A 13,002-nucleotide genomic window follows, 5' to 3' on the forward strand; every position below is an offset into this window, starting at 1 on the left:
TTATATATTTAATAGTACAACAGGAAAAGGATATACTGTTTTAAAATCCTAAAATAGGACATGCCAACACTCTCTGTCTTGCAGTATAAGACCGTGTTACAGCTCTGACAGACTCTCCCTGTATTTCAGCTGACAGGCTGCGTCCATCTCTACATCCAGCCTTCCTCTTAATTCCCATCTGTCGTGTGGAGCCATTGTGTCACTAGTCTTCTTGATCCCTTAGTCTCCAACTGTCCAGTATTTTTTCTTTATGGATGCCCAATCCTATTATGATTATTTCCTGGAAAGCTCTGCAGAGACAGAGGGATTCATATGGTGAACATGTGTCTGTGTAGCAGCAGTAGCATGCAGCAGTCTAAAGATGAGGCATAGTTTCCGCATTTGACGCAGGATAATGAACATGTGATGAGGATTGGAGCTCATTTAGGACACTCAGATCATATTCTGAGTATTTTTTCTGGGAATTTGTGGGATTTTACGAGCCTGGGGGGAGTTAATTCTACAAGTTAAAACTGCATTTTATATAATAAATATACAGAAACGGCAGACAATAAATCTTTTTTAATCTAAATAAATGAATGATTGAGTATCAACGCAATATGGAGAAAGCTTTGTAACATCATTTAGATCTTTATGTTGGGAAACATACAGTTAAAGGGACTGTTTGTAACTTCTTACATGTATAAATCAATCCAGGTCGGTGTCCCATGCGCGCTCCCGTGTGGCTACGCTGTTCAGACAAGACTCCAACACAAACTACACGGAAGCACCAAAACCGCAAAGTTCTATCTAGTGAAGCCCGTCTTGCAAAACAGTGTTGGCCGCGGTCACATTAATATCAAGTTATAAGAGTTTTATGTGCACATTTTTCATGTGATGAACGATAAGTTGTTGCGTTTTTTTTCTTTTCCTCACAAGCACTTGTCAGTTTTATTCATTTATATGTCCCAATATCACACTTCTGCACTAATGCGTGAGCACCAAGCATTTAATTCTTAAGAGGACTGACAAACTGAAGTACGGCCTTTGAGTGATTTTTAAAATGTTTGTTCTGTACTTTGTTCTGACATTTTCTTTTTGAATTGTCGCCTGAAATATTAAAGAGTACCAGTGACTCAGCTGGAACAAACCCATTCCCATATAAACCCTGATCATCTTTGAAGCTATAGGTACGAAATGGCAGCACTCTCTAAATGCCACACATGCAGGTCCATACTTGTGCTTTTATACAAGGGAAGCAACAAAAAACTGCATATTCACCAAATGTTAAAACTGACATCACCCAGCTGCTGTACATTGGTATATTTTCACTGCAACTAATGGAGAGATGAACACCCAGCTTTCTAAATTAATCAAGAGATTGTTTTTTTTTAAGATTAGATTGGAAACAACACAAAATGTGTTTCCACAACATATCCTCATACAACGGTTTCTATGATATCTTGCGAAAATTATTCCTAATTTTTTCGTGCGTTTTCCTACGAATATCCAGCAACACGTGACAATTTCCACTCGTTACATGCATACAGTCTTTTCAAAATACACTTCAATCTTCACAGGAAACAACTTGGTGAGGTTTAAGCAACGAAACAACTTGGTGAGATTTAGGAAAAGATTGTGGTTTGGGCTAAAATAACTACTTCTAAATGCGAGATACAAACTGGTCCTGGTCAACCCGTTCTCACTCCCAACTCGTCAAATACCGGCGAATGGTCAGCGCCCCTCGGCATCGGAAACCAACGCACGGAGGTCCCCTTTTAGCGACAGCTTGTGACGAGCCGAGCTTTCAACTAACTCCAATGTAAACCCACCTGTGGCGTTATTCGATGGTCGGAGCAGGTGACGTAGTATTAATAGCGTGGGAGTCCACTAAGACAAACAAACACAAGACTTTCAACCAGGAGACCGCTGTTTGTGTCCCGTGTGAAACTAAAAGTAACGTTGACTTAATTTGTCACGTACGATGTTAGTCACATGACTCGTTGGTATCGTCAGTTCTTTGAGTCATGCAAATGGTTAGTCACATGAGAAAAAGTCTGAGAATGGTTGACTTCACCGACTCGACTCGTGGTTAGTCACATGAGTTGAGTCAGTGAAGTCAACAACAACCGTTGCCTAACCCTACCTAAGTGGTTGTGTTGCCTTAACCTAACTTCCTGTGAAAACAGTGAAAGGACACTATACATGAAACAAGCGTTGACACGGGGTCCCTGGTACCTCCAAAAGTAACACTTGAGGGGTACCCCGTGCGACGGCCTCCGATGCCGAGGGGCACCGACCAAGCGGCAGTATTTGACAAGTTGGGAGTAGGCTTGTCGCGGTACCGGTGTGTTATGCAAAAGCACCTATTTGGCAATATTTCAGATTTAAACCCAATGCTATAAGGGAACCGTGACGTTAATGAGGCCAACGCCGTGCGTCCCCGCGGCAAAAGCTGGACCGGAGAGGCCAGACACACAGCCACCCGACGGTTAAGATCAAAGTAAACGCTCTACACATATTGACCGTTATCTTTTCTTGTAAAATGTGTAATCGGTAACACCGGTGTTGTCACAAGTTTATTAACCGGTGGGAAAACTTCCTCACTGTCACATCCCTAGTTGGGAGTGAAAATGTGTTACAATTATGTGGATTACACAAATTACAGTGCTTTACTTTTCGTAGATATACCTACAAACGGTGTATGAAAATAGCCTGGTTTCCAACAGTTACAGTGCAGAAGAGAGTTTATTTAAGGAATAAAGCACAGGCTAAGCAAAGCAAATTCAAATGGTCCTCTGTACTTGTGTCACAGTGTTTACGCACCTTTTTTTCTTAAATTCCTCCAAGCGTGAAAAGTCGTGACTCAGACTCGTCCTGATGTGTTGCATCAGGCTTTTTTGCAGCAACACATTTCCTCTCCAGAGCAAACCAAAAAATATGCAACAGTTTCCTGTTTATGGTTTGAAACAAAGCCAGACAGCACAGGGTGAGAGGCGGGGTCGGACGGCGTTGGGAAATTATTAACGTTGTTTACATTGTAACAGACAGACAGACCTGCAGCCTGTGGGTCCTGTCACAACAGGCAGCGCTGCCAGTCGAAGCCTGTCTGGGCTGGGTGGAGGATCGAGACCCTCGGGGGACGGTTTGACCGGTTCCCTGGGTGCACTACCTCAAACTCTCTTTTCCTTTCTCTTCTTGCACTGAAGCATTTTAGAGACTCTTATTCTGTCTGCATTTCCGTTAACATTAGAAACATGTAATCATAAGAAAGTGGTCACAGTTTGGAGCTGCAGATTTAATGGATGCTGTCAGATTTGCTCGGTTTTTACTTTGACATTTTAAAATGACGCCTGTGATTCAGAGAGGCAATCAGGGGAAACCCAGTTTTCTTGTAGCGTGCATGAGAAAAGGACTGTTTAGGTGTTGAGCTGGCAGCCTGCCCGACTGAATCAAGTTAATCAACTCTCAGAGCGCCACACTAACCTGCATGATCAGCCTCAGAGACTGAGTTACAGAGGCAGAGGTCTGACTCAGTGCCGGGTCTATTGTCACATGTAGCACCAGAACATAGTGTCCAATAATCAGAATAATAACGCAATCAGAATAAAGAAGAAGATTTAATAATAAATATACTATTAAAAAACAACCAAATCAAAGAATTAAAGCTTAAAAATGGTAAAACTCTATCATAACCGTCATTTATAAATGGTAAATTGATAGTTAATTAAACTCAGTTAATAGTTATTTTACTGTTAATAAACAAAACATTGATAATTAATAATGTTTACTAATTATTAGTAATGCTATAATTTATGTTGTTGCAACAGTTTATTGTTGCACACATTATAACATTTTATGCACTATATATAATTATTTGTTAATGATTAAGATATTATTTGTAAACCTTAAAGAAATTGTTTGTAAACTTATATAAACATTACATAGATAAATATTTGTAACACTTTGTTAATGGTTAATAAATACTTTGTAAAGCGTCTATAAACAATATTTGGTGGTATCTGATGGTTATAATACCTCATTAAATGGTTAATAAATACTTTGTAAAGCGTCTATAAACAATATTTAAATAGATAGGATATACTAATGGTTAATAATTGTTTTCTGGTCCAACTATCTATGTAATGTTTATTGATGTTTTACATTTCTTAAAAATCATTTGGTAATCACTAACAAATACTTAATATAGTATATAAAATGTTATAATGTGTGCAACAATAAACTGTTAATAAATATTTCACTAATGTAATTGTTATCGTCTCTTATCAGCTATGATACCATTTATAAACGAATTATTTCATATCACACTAACTAATGATAAATAACAAATTATAGCATAACTAATACTTATTAAACATTATTAATTATCATTTCATTATTTATCAACATTAAACTAACTATTAACTAAGTTTAATTAACTATAAATTTACCATTTATAATGTATTGTTATTATAAAGTGTTACCAAATCTAACAATGACTATCAAAATAAAAGTCTTTGTCGGCCTGGTCAGCCCGTCCAGGCTGGTTCTTGTTACCGTGTTCGGTCACAACCACAGTTAATTAGTGTAGATGAGTTGCCACCAAACACAGTCGTATGAGATTTGATTCTGCTGTAGCACCTCACAAATTATCACGCTGGCTGTGAAGACGAAACATTTCTCAGATTTCTCTCTAATAATTCATTTGTTAAAACCTGTGAAGTTGCTGCGGCCGTACAAACACATAAAACCTGTCAATGATAATATATTAGGTTTTATTATATGAACTAAAGTGTATTGTGGTGTGAGTTAAATGTCAAATGACATCATCGTCACTGACCTTTAAGATCATATCTGTAAATATTGACTATTAGACATCACACTTTCCAAACAGAGAGAGAACACAAAGGGGAATTCATAGATTAGAAGATAATGAGGAGGCATCTGTTACAAGGTTTCACGCTCTCAATATTACAGTGAACAACTCCTCTTTTCTTTTCTTTCCTTTTATTTAACCAGGTGAACATCTCATTGGGATTGTCATGATATGTTGTTTATGTCAACTTTTGTATCTTGTGGAGTAAATAGGCTTTCTTTGGTTAGGTTTAGAAAAGGGGGTTAAATAAGTATGTTTGTTACGTAGTTAAGTAGGCTACGTTATGTATACAACGTAAGTTACACAACGTTACGAAACTTAACTTACCTACATAACTAAAAATAAGTCAACGTTAACTTGTTGTTTCAAAAACAGAGACCTCCTGGGTGAAAGTCACATGTTTTCTGACCCAACCATCCAACCCGACCTCACCCCTATGCAGCCAAAAATGTCGCACAAAAAGTCCTGTGTTTTGTTTTGTAAGTTACTAGTGACGTTTGAGTCTTTTCCGTACTGATGTTACGTTGTTTCAGTACGTATTTTACTTAGTTTATGGACTTATTTTAAGCCCAACTATGACGTTTTTTTCCTAAACCTAACTAAGTGGTTTTGTTGTCCCCTGCTGGTTCTGCACTTTCATACGCGCATGTAATATTCACGCCTCGGCGAGGCAAAACGTGACACTGATGCTAGCCTCTGGTCTATTACATGCTTTGAAGTGATACCGGTTTGCCCTATGCAGAGTTTACTTCCACTTGACTTCCTCCTTTACTCCCGCCATAACTACGGCCACATAGAGCGCCATAGTTTGACGAGTAGGGCCGCTTACCAAGCCGCCGTATTTGATGACTTGGGAGTGAAAACGGACTTATAAAAAGTCTTTGTACACCACCTGCTCAGCGGCAAACTGCAGATAGACACTTAGAGGCTAGCTGGTGAACATACTGGAGCATTTAGCAGCTGAAGAGACAGATATTTCCCTCAGGAGATGGTGGAGACCAAAAACAGAGCTAAAAGAGAGTGAATATAGGACTTACATTCATCAGGTGGACACAAACACGTCTACAAATGAATGATAATGTTGCTCCGTAACTGCAGAAACTTTGCACCTTCATGGTGAATCGAAAAGAACGCATCTGCATCGATTGAGGGAAATACATCTGTGAAATAATGTGCAAATAATTACCTTCTGCTTTACCTCTTTTTCTGAGTTTGGTCAAGCAAAGCGCCTATAACTTAACTCATAACATATCTCTGTTTCACTGCCTCTAACACACTCTCTCCATCCAGACTTCAGTGACCAGCTGGTGGAGGTGGTCGGCCTGGAAGGGGCGATAGAGATGGGACAGATCTACACTGGACTGAAGAGTGCCGGACGCAGACTGGCTCAATGTTCCAACGTCACCATCAGGTCAGAACCTCCCGTCTACCACTATCTTTTCCCACATTTAATCAATCCTCCTCCTCGTCCTTCCCTTCATCTGCCTCGTGTCACTGCCCTCCCCTCTGCTTTATCTTCCTTCTGGTCAACCAACTGGAAGCTGAAAACAAATCCATCTCCATTCTTTACATGTATGATCAAAAATGTATTCCTTTTGAGTGTTTTTGTGCATTCGAAGGCTAAAATCCCTGCAGCATCCAAACAATAACATAAATTATATATTTCATATATGCGTGCTTTGCTAAGTGAGCCGCTGGAGCCGAGGACTGAGTCGCAGTCACAGGATGAGGAATGATCTGTCAGTAGTGTTGAGTTTGGATTTGGTTCCAGGATGCTAATGACTCTCTTATCCGTCCTCCCTCTTGTGTTTTAGTGAAGAGCACTCAGGCTGAAAGTGTCTCATTTTAGCTGATGTTGTACTTAGGGGTGTAAGAAAATACACATGAGTATTGCAATATTATGTTTTGCGATACTGTATCAATTCTCCAAAACTCTCTGTATCGATTTTTAATTAACCTCTTAAAAATACGACGGCCCGCCAGTGGACACAGAGGTCTTTCGGAGGTTGTGGCATGCTCAGTTTTAAAGCTAGAGTAAAGATACTGGCATCATCTGAAACTAGAGAACCTAAAGAATCCATTGGTACCAACCATGTCATATCTGTGTGTGGGTAAGAACACTAAATAACGCTCCAAAGTTACCCTAAATTTAGGCGAGGAAAAACTGGCATGGCTCAAGATATGTGAATGAAAATGGGATCTATGGGTACCCATGAGTCTCCCCTTTACAGACACGCCCACTTTATGATAATCACATGCCGTTTTTTTCATACAGTGTGATATTGCAGTATATTTTCGTCTATTCTAAAAATGGTTTATTTGAATATTTCTGCATACTGGGGTCCCTAAACAGTCTTGAAATGCATAAATTGTGTATCACTGTAAAGCTGAGACTCTTGTGGATCCAATGAGTCTAATTGTATTCATGTGTGATGATGTTAGTCCCCATAGGAGCCATTTTACATTTTTTTACTCAGATTTTATACATATGGTGGTGCGTTCTTTGTACTATGACAGTTTTCCTAAAAGTTAGATTTGAAAAAATCGCATTAAATCACCTTCTTTTAGTATCGTAATATATTGAATCGTTACCCCTGTATTGTGATATGTATCGTATCACCAGATTCTTGCCAATACACAGACCTAGTTGTACTTTACTTCTTCTTACTTCGGTTACCTCCGGTTCTGAGATGTGAAGCCAATGCTGTAGTGCCTTAAGCTGTCATTCTTTCTAACAGCCAGCAGGGGGCGACTCCTCTGGTTGCAAAAAGAAGTCTGATTGTATAGAAGTGTATGATAAAAATGAGCCTACTTCTCACTTGATTTATTCCCTCAGTAAACATTGTAAACATGAGTTTATGGTCTCAATCGCTAGTTTCAAGTCTTCTTCAATACAGCATGATGTTCATTTAGTAAATTATGGTCCCATTTAGAGTCAAATAGACCATAAAGCAGGGGATGCTTTAGGGCGGGGCTACCTTGTGATTGACAGGTTGCTACCATGGCGTTGTCCGTGTTTTTGTCTTACAACTTTAACCCTTTCGCAGTGTGTTTTCAGTTCATGAAAATTAATATTAACATTTTGGTCACCTAAAAGCGTTCGGTTGTACTTAGCTCCACCCTCTCGTGTTATTTCTGGTTGCAAAACACCAAGATGGCGATGGCCAAAATGCTGAACTCGAGGCTTCAAAACGGCAGTCCACAAACCAATGGGTGATGTTACGTTGACTACGTCCACTTCTTATATACCAACTCTATCTGGTATAACTTTTAGTTACGAACAAATGTTGATCTAAATAAGGAAATGGATCGGATACAATAAGCGTGTTTAATACTGAATTCAGATTCAATTAAATTTTATCAAATAGATAGTGTTTTTGTTTCAGCCCAGTTAACTTCTACAGTGAGCCGGTTACTGTACCAAAGAAGTGACATTTACAAGTTGTTCTCTCACTTGTTCTGCACACTGCCCCGAATATTTCCCCAGACCAGAATTAATCGAGCATTCATCACAGTCATTCTCCCATACTGTGTTTCTCCAGCCGGAGAGGCATGCATGAAAGTCTTAAACCAACTTTGAGTGTGTGTTTGTGTGTGTTTATGTGTGTGTGTGTGTACATTTACAGTGGGTCTGTGAGTTTAAAGAGTGGGGGCCTGTCTGGGAACGGGTCTCATGGGAACAAAGGGTGCAGTGTTTGACCCTGTCCTGGGGCGGTGTGAACAGGCCTCTCTTGCCTTAGAGGTGTGTGTGATCTGACCTTCACAACCTCCAACCCCACCCTGTCCTCCCTCTCTCTCTCTATCTCTCTCTCTCTCTGTCTCTCTCTCTCTCTCTATCTGCCCCCCCACCTCTCTCACTCGTCCTTCTGCTTTGTCTTCACAGGACGTCCCGGCGGCTGCCCATGCAGATCGATGGCGAGCCCTGGATGCAGCCCCCCTGCACGGTGAGAGTTAAATAAGAACCACTGAAAAGTTGTTCTTGGATAGAAAAACGTGAAACTGCCATGACATCATCTTCAACACGACACACGCTCAATCCTTTCATCAGCAACCAAACAGAGGAACGTCTGCACTTTGTTTTGTCAATTGTACAGCGTAGTGTACGCCGTAATTTTGCTGGCAACCATTGTCCTTCCGTCTCATTATCGTGAACGCGATATCTCAAGAACGCTGGAGGGACTTTCTTCAAATTTGACACAAACGTCCACTTGGACTCCAGGATGAACTAATTACATTGTGAAGGTCAAAGGTCACCTCACGTCTGTCCCATTCTCATGAACGAGGTATCTCAAGAACACCTTGGGGGAAATTCTTCAAATTTGCACAAACGTCCACTTGGACTCAAAGATGAACTGATTATAATTTGGTGGTCAAAAGTCACTGTGACCTCATAAAAACACGTTTTTGGCCATCAGCCAAGAATGAATTATGCTAATTATGACAATGTCACACAAATGTCTAACAGGATAAAATGATGAAGTGATGACATTTTGGACAGACAAGGATGTAAACTGCAACTTCACTGGTTGGCGGAGGCATACAACTACAAGGCGGTAATTCTAGTGCTAAATACGGGATTGGGAGCAATGAACCGCTGTTTCTTGTCCTGTGCGTCACGTTACAATCAGCTGTTCGTTCGTGTCCTCTGTTCACAACGTTTAGTGTCTTTAGTGACTGTACAAACGTAGTAGTTTTAAGCCCAACCACGTTGTTTTTTCCTGAACCTAACTATAGTGCTTTTATTGCCTGAACCTAAGCACATGTTTTTGATTACTTTACAACATTAAGCGCGTGTTTACTGCGACCGAAAAGTGACGCCGAGGGGTCTGACAAAGCGTCAGTATGTGACGAGTTGGGATGAGAACGTGTTGGTAGAGCTGTGCCGTGCCGTACCCTGCAGTGGAAATGCGGCATAAGCGTCCCCTGGACGCCGGTGGACAGCCACTCATACCTTTAAGCTGATAAGGTCAGCAATATGGGTGTTACTCAGCTTTTGTCTGGTCCTCACTCATGTCCTTGCTCTTTTGTTCATCCTCCTCCTCCGCACGCCCCCAGTCTCAACCTCCACCACAGTTATGCCATCAAATATCACAGTCCAACTTCATAGAAAAGGAAGGAAATCAACTATTAATCTATTCATCCTCACGCCGTCTCAACCACTTTTCATTTCATCATCGCGGACCTTCGCAGAGGCGGAAGATCGAAAGCTTTTTATTGTGTTATGTAGGTAATTTGAAGGTCGCAGTGAGTGATTTTATAACAGTGTGTTATAAAGAGCCAGGAAGTGATGACTGTCAACCTGATGAATTTGTGAACAAAAAAAAGAAAAGCTGTACAAACCTTCATCACGTCCTTCTCTATCTGTTTCTCACAGATCAAGATCACGCACATGAACCAGGTCCCCATTTTACTGGGCCCGCCTCAGAAGACGCCCTTCTTCTTCTTCAAGAAACGCAACCGGAGCCGCGACTAGGACACATGCATGCACACACAAACACACATTATACAGTACATATGTGCACACACACACACACACACAGACACACACACACATGCCAATCACTGTATAGGCAGCTCCATCAGACGACTGGTGCACTGTTCCCAGGTTGGAGTTTGAAAGCGGGAAGTTCATCAACGGGATCACATTGTGGAACATTCTTAAAGTCGGGATGCCTACAGACAATTCACTCCCAGAGGAACCTGCAGTGATGGCACCCGAAATTAAAAGACTCTCCGTATAACAGTATCGACCTATTCCTGTGTACCCATCATCCTCTAGTCTCGTCCCAGCCATGCATTTAGTTGCAACAGCCAAGTCTCTCAGCCCAAACCTCTCAGCCATATGCCAGTACTGCACTGCCCGCTAAACACAACTGCTGGGATTCCCTCGCAGCCCCCAGAATGAAGTACAGGAAGTGATAGTGAGGAAGAAGAAGAAGAAAAGAAAGCAGGTTGTTTTAATGAAGAAAGAAAGAGCTCCAACACACTACAGTGAGGAAGAGAAGAAGTGAGAGAGGCGTGGCGGTAATTGTGGTTGTTTACAAGGCCGGTGAGTAAATAGAGTAAGATCCACCTCTTCTTTAAAACACCTGTATGAATAATGAAACAGCGGTTGCTTGTAAGAGCGCTCGCCGCGGGGCCTCCCCCATAGACTGACAGCACGGTGCAGAGGAGCAGAGAGGAAGAGCCTCATCCATTATTGACTTATTTTTGTTTGTGGGTTGACGGCAGTGGGGCGTAACAGTGGCCTGGATGGGTTGAAACATGCAGGGATTTTGGCCCCCTTAGCATCACTGACCTACAAAAACAGATCCTGTAAACCATATTTACAGACTGTGTGGACGATCCGGCGTTAGACTTCAGGCAGAGGAGCTTCCTGTCCCGTTGTGCACAGTTATCACTGTATGAACTGAGTCTAGATACAGAAAGTAGAGATTGGAGATGTTGTAGTTCATCTTGTTTTTTCTTAGGACGCTTTCACAAGCCAACATTTAGTCCGCTCTAATCGAACTCTGGTGCGGTTTGTTTGGGCGGTTGTGAACGCAGTAAACAGGCAGCCTGTGTTTTAGTTCGTGTGGAAACGGTTCGAGACCACAAGCGGTCTCGGCCCAGTTGTTTTGGTCCACACCAGAGTACAATTACCGCGTTCACAACTGCCCAAATCAGGGGTCTGCAGCCTGCGTCTCCGGAGCCACATGCAGCTCTTTAGCCCCTCTTCAGTGGCTCCCTGTAGATTTTTAAAAATGGAAATGAATAACTGTTCTTTTTTTACGTTTTCATTTTTACTTATCATTGTTGTAGGTCTATGGTATGACGGAGTATTAGGGCCACATTGAGGAAAAAAAATAAATCTGAGATTTTGAGAATAAAGTCAGAAGTTTACGATAAAAAAGTCATAATATTATGAGAATAAAGTCATAATATTATAAAGTAATAATTTTCCATGTTATCTTCTTTTGTTCTCGTAAAGTTATGACTTTATTCTCGTAATATTACAACTTTATATCTCGTAAAGTTATGACTTTATTTTGGAAATATCCAATTTTTTTTCCCTCAATGTGGGCGTATTACATTTGCACTTTGGCCCTCACTGCATTAGATTTATATACTATATACTTAGACTATAAACTGTGTTACCTTCATCACAATGCTCAAATGTTTTGCGGCTCCAGACAGATTTTTTTTTTTGCCTAAAATGGCTCTTTTGATATTAAGGTTGCTGACCCCTGGCCCAAACAAACCACACCGGATTAAAACGGTCTAAATATTGGCTTGTGAAAGCGCCCTAATGCTGCCATCCAAACTGTATCAACAACAGCTCCTGTGCACCGCGTGCCACAGGACACTTCCAGTGGGTCAAGGATTGAAATAAATCCCCTCAAGGGTATAACACCAGGGCCCCCGGGGGGTTTTATTTACCAGAGCATTGACAGGGGAACTAAATTTATCCCTCTATTTCAGGGCGGCTCTATCTCTCCTCCAGTGAAACCCTACGCCTAATTACCGTGTCAAACATCAACTCACAATGTCAAGTGTGCTGTCAGAGTGCAAATCCCAGCGCCCGCCCCTACTGCTGTAATGCATTCATCATTTGTTTACCTGATAAAGACGGGATGGTGATGGAGGAAAAACGATGGAAGATGGATATATGATTCACAAACTGTTGATCAGAGAGCTTAGTTCAGTGTTTATAAAGAATGTATTCATATTACTGTCCCCACAATATGGCAGATTATTATACAGTGTGTGTGCAGAAAGAGTATATGTATATTTCTGGAAAGTAGGAGTAGCTCACATATACTGTACACACAGATGTGTTTTTACTATATCATCGTTATCAATGTGGAAATCTTAGCTTAGAGGAGTTCAGATCAGTATTCTTCACCGTACAGAGTCGCTACAGTCGCTCTCTAAAGGCAGTTTCCCACTTTGTCTTATTCACGTCGTTTTAGATTTGAGTTTAGTGTTGTATCGTCTTCTTGTGGAAGAAACGGGAGCAAACAAATGCATCAAAATTACAGAATGTGTGACAAGATAATCTCATGGTTCACATAGAGCTTTATACAGGGTATACATAGTTATAAGAAAAATACAACCCAGTCTCCTACTGTACAAAATGACCTTCCATACATACATACATCCTCAAT

At 40.9% G+C, this 13,002-nt stretch overlaps 1 protein-coding gene across 4 annotated transcripts in view; it reads left to right on the plus strand.

Annotated features, from left to right (window-relative positions):
* Positions 1-11,597, plus strand: part of LOC119499981 (diacylglycerol kinase beta) — a 132,386-nt gene extending 120,789 nt beyond the window's left edge. For all 4 annotated transcript variants that reach the window (XM_037789302.1, XM_037789300.1, XM_037789299.1 and 1 more), the window contains 3 exons: positions 6,146-6,266; positions 8,739-8,799; positions 10,230-11,597. In XM_037789302.1, coding sequence (XP_037645230.1) covers positions 6,146-6,266; positions 8,739-8,799; positions 10,230-10,328 — 281 coding nt within the window. In that variant the 3' untranslated portion in view covers positions 10,329-11,597. The remainder of the gene's footprint in view (positions 1-6,145; positions 6,267-8,738; positions 8,800-10,229) is intronic.
* Positions 11,598-13,002: the final 1,405 nt, after the last annotated feature.

Source organism: Sebastes umbrosus, chromosome 13 (genome assembly GCF_015220745.1).
Source record: "Sebastes umbrosus isolate fSebUmb1 chromosome 13, fSebUmb1.pri, whole genome shotgun sequence".
In the NCBI taxonomy this organism is placed as follows: Eukaryota; Metazoa; Chordata; class Actinopteri; order Perciformes; family Sebastidae; genus Sebastes; species Sebastes umbrosus.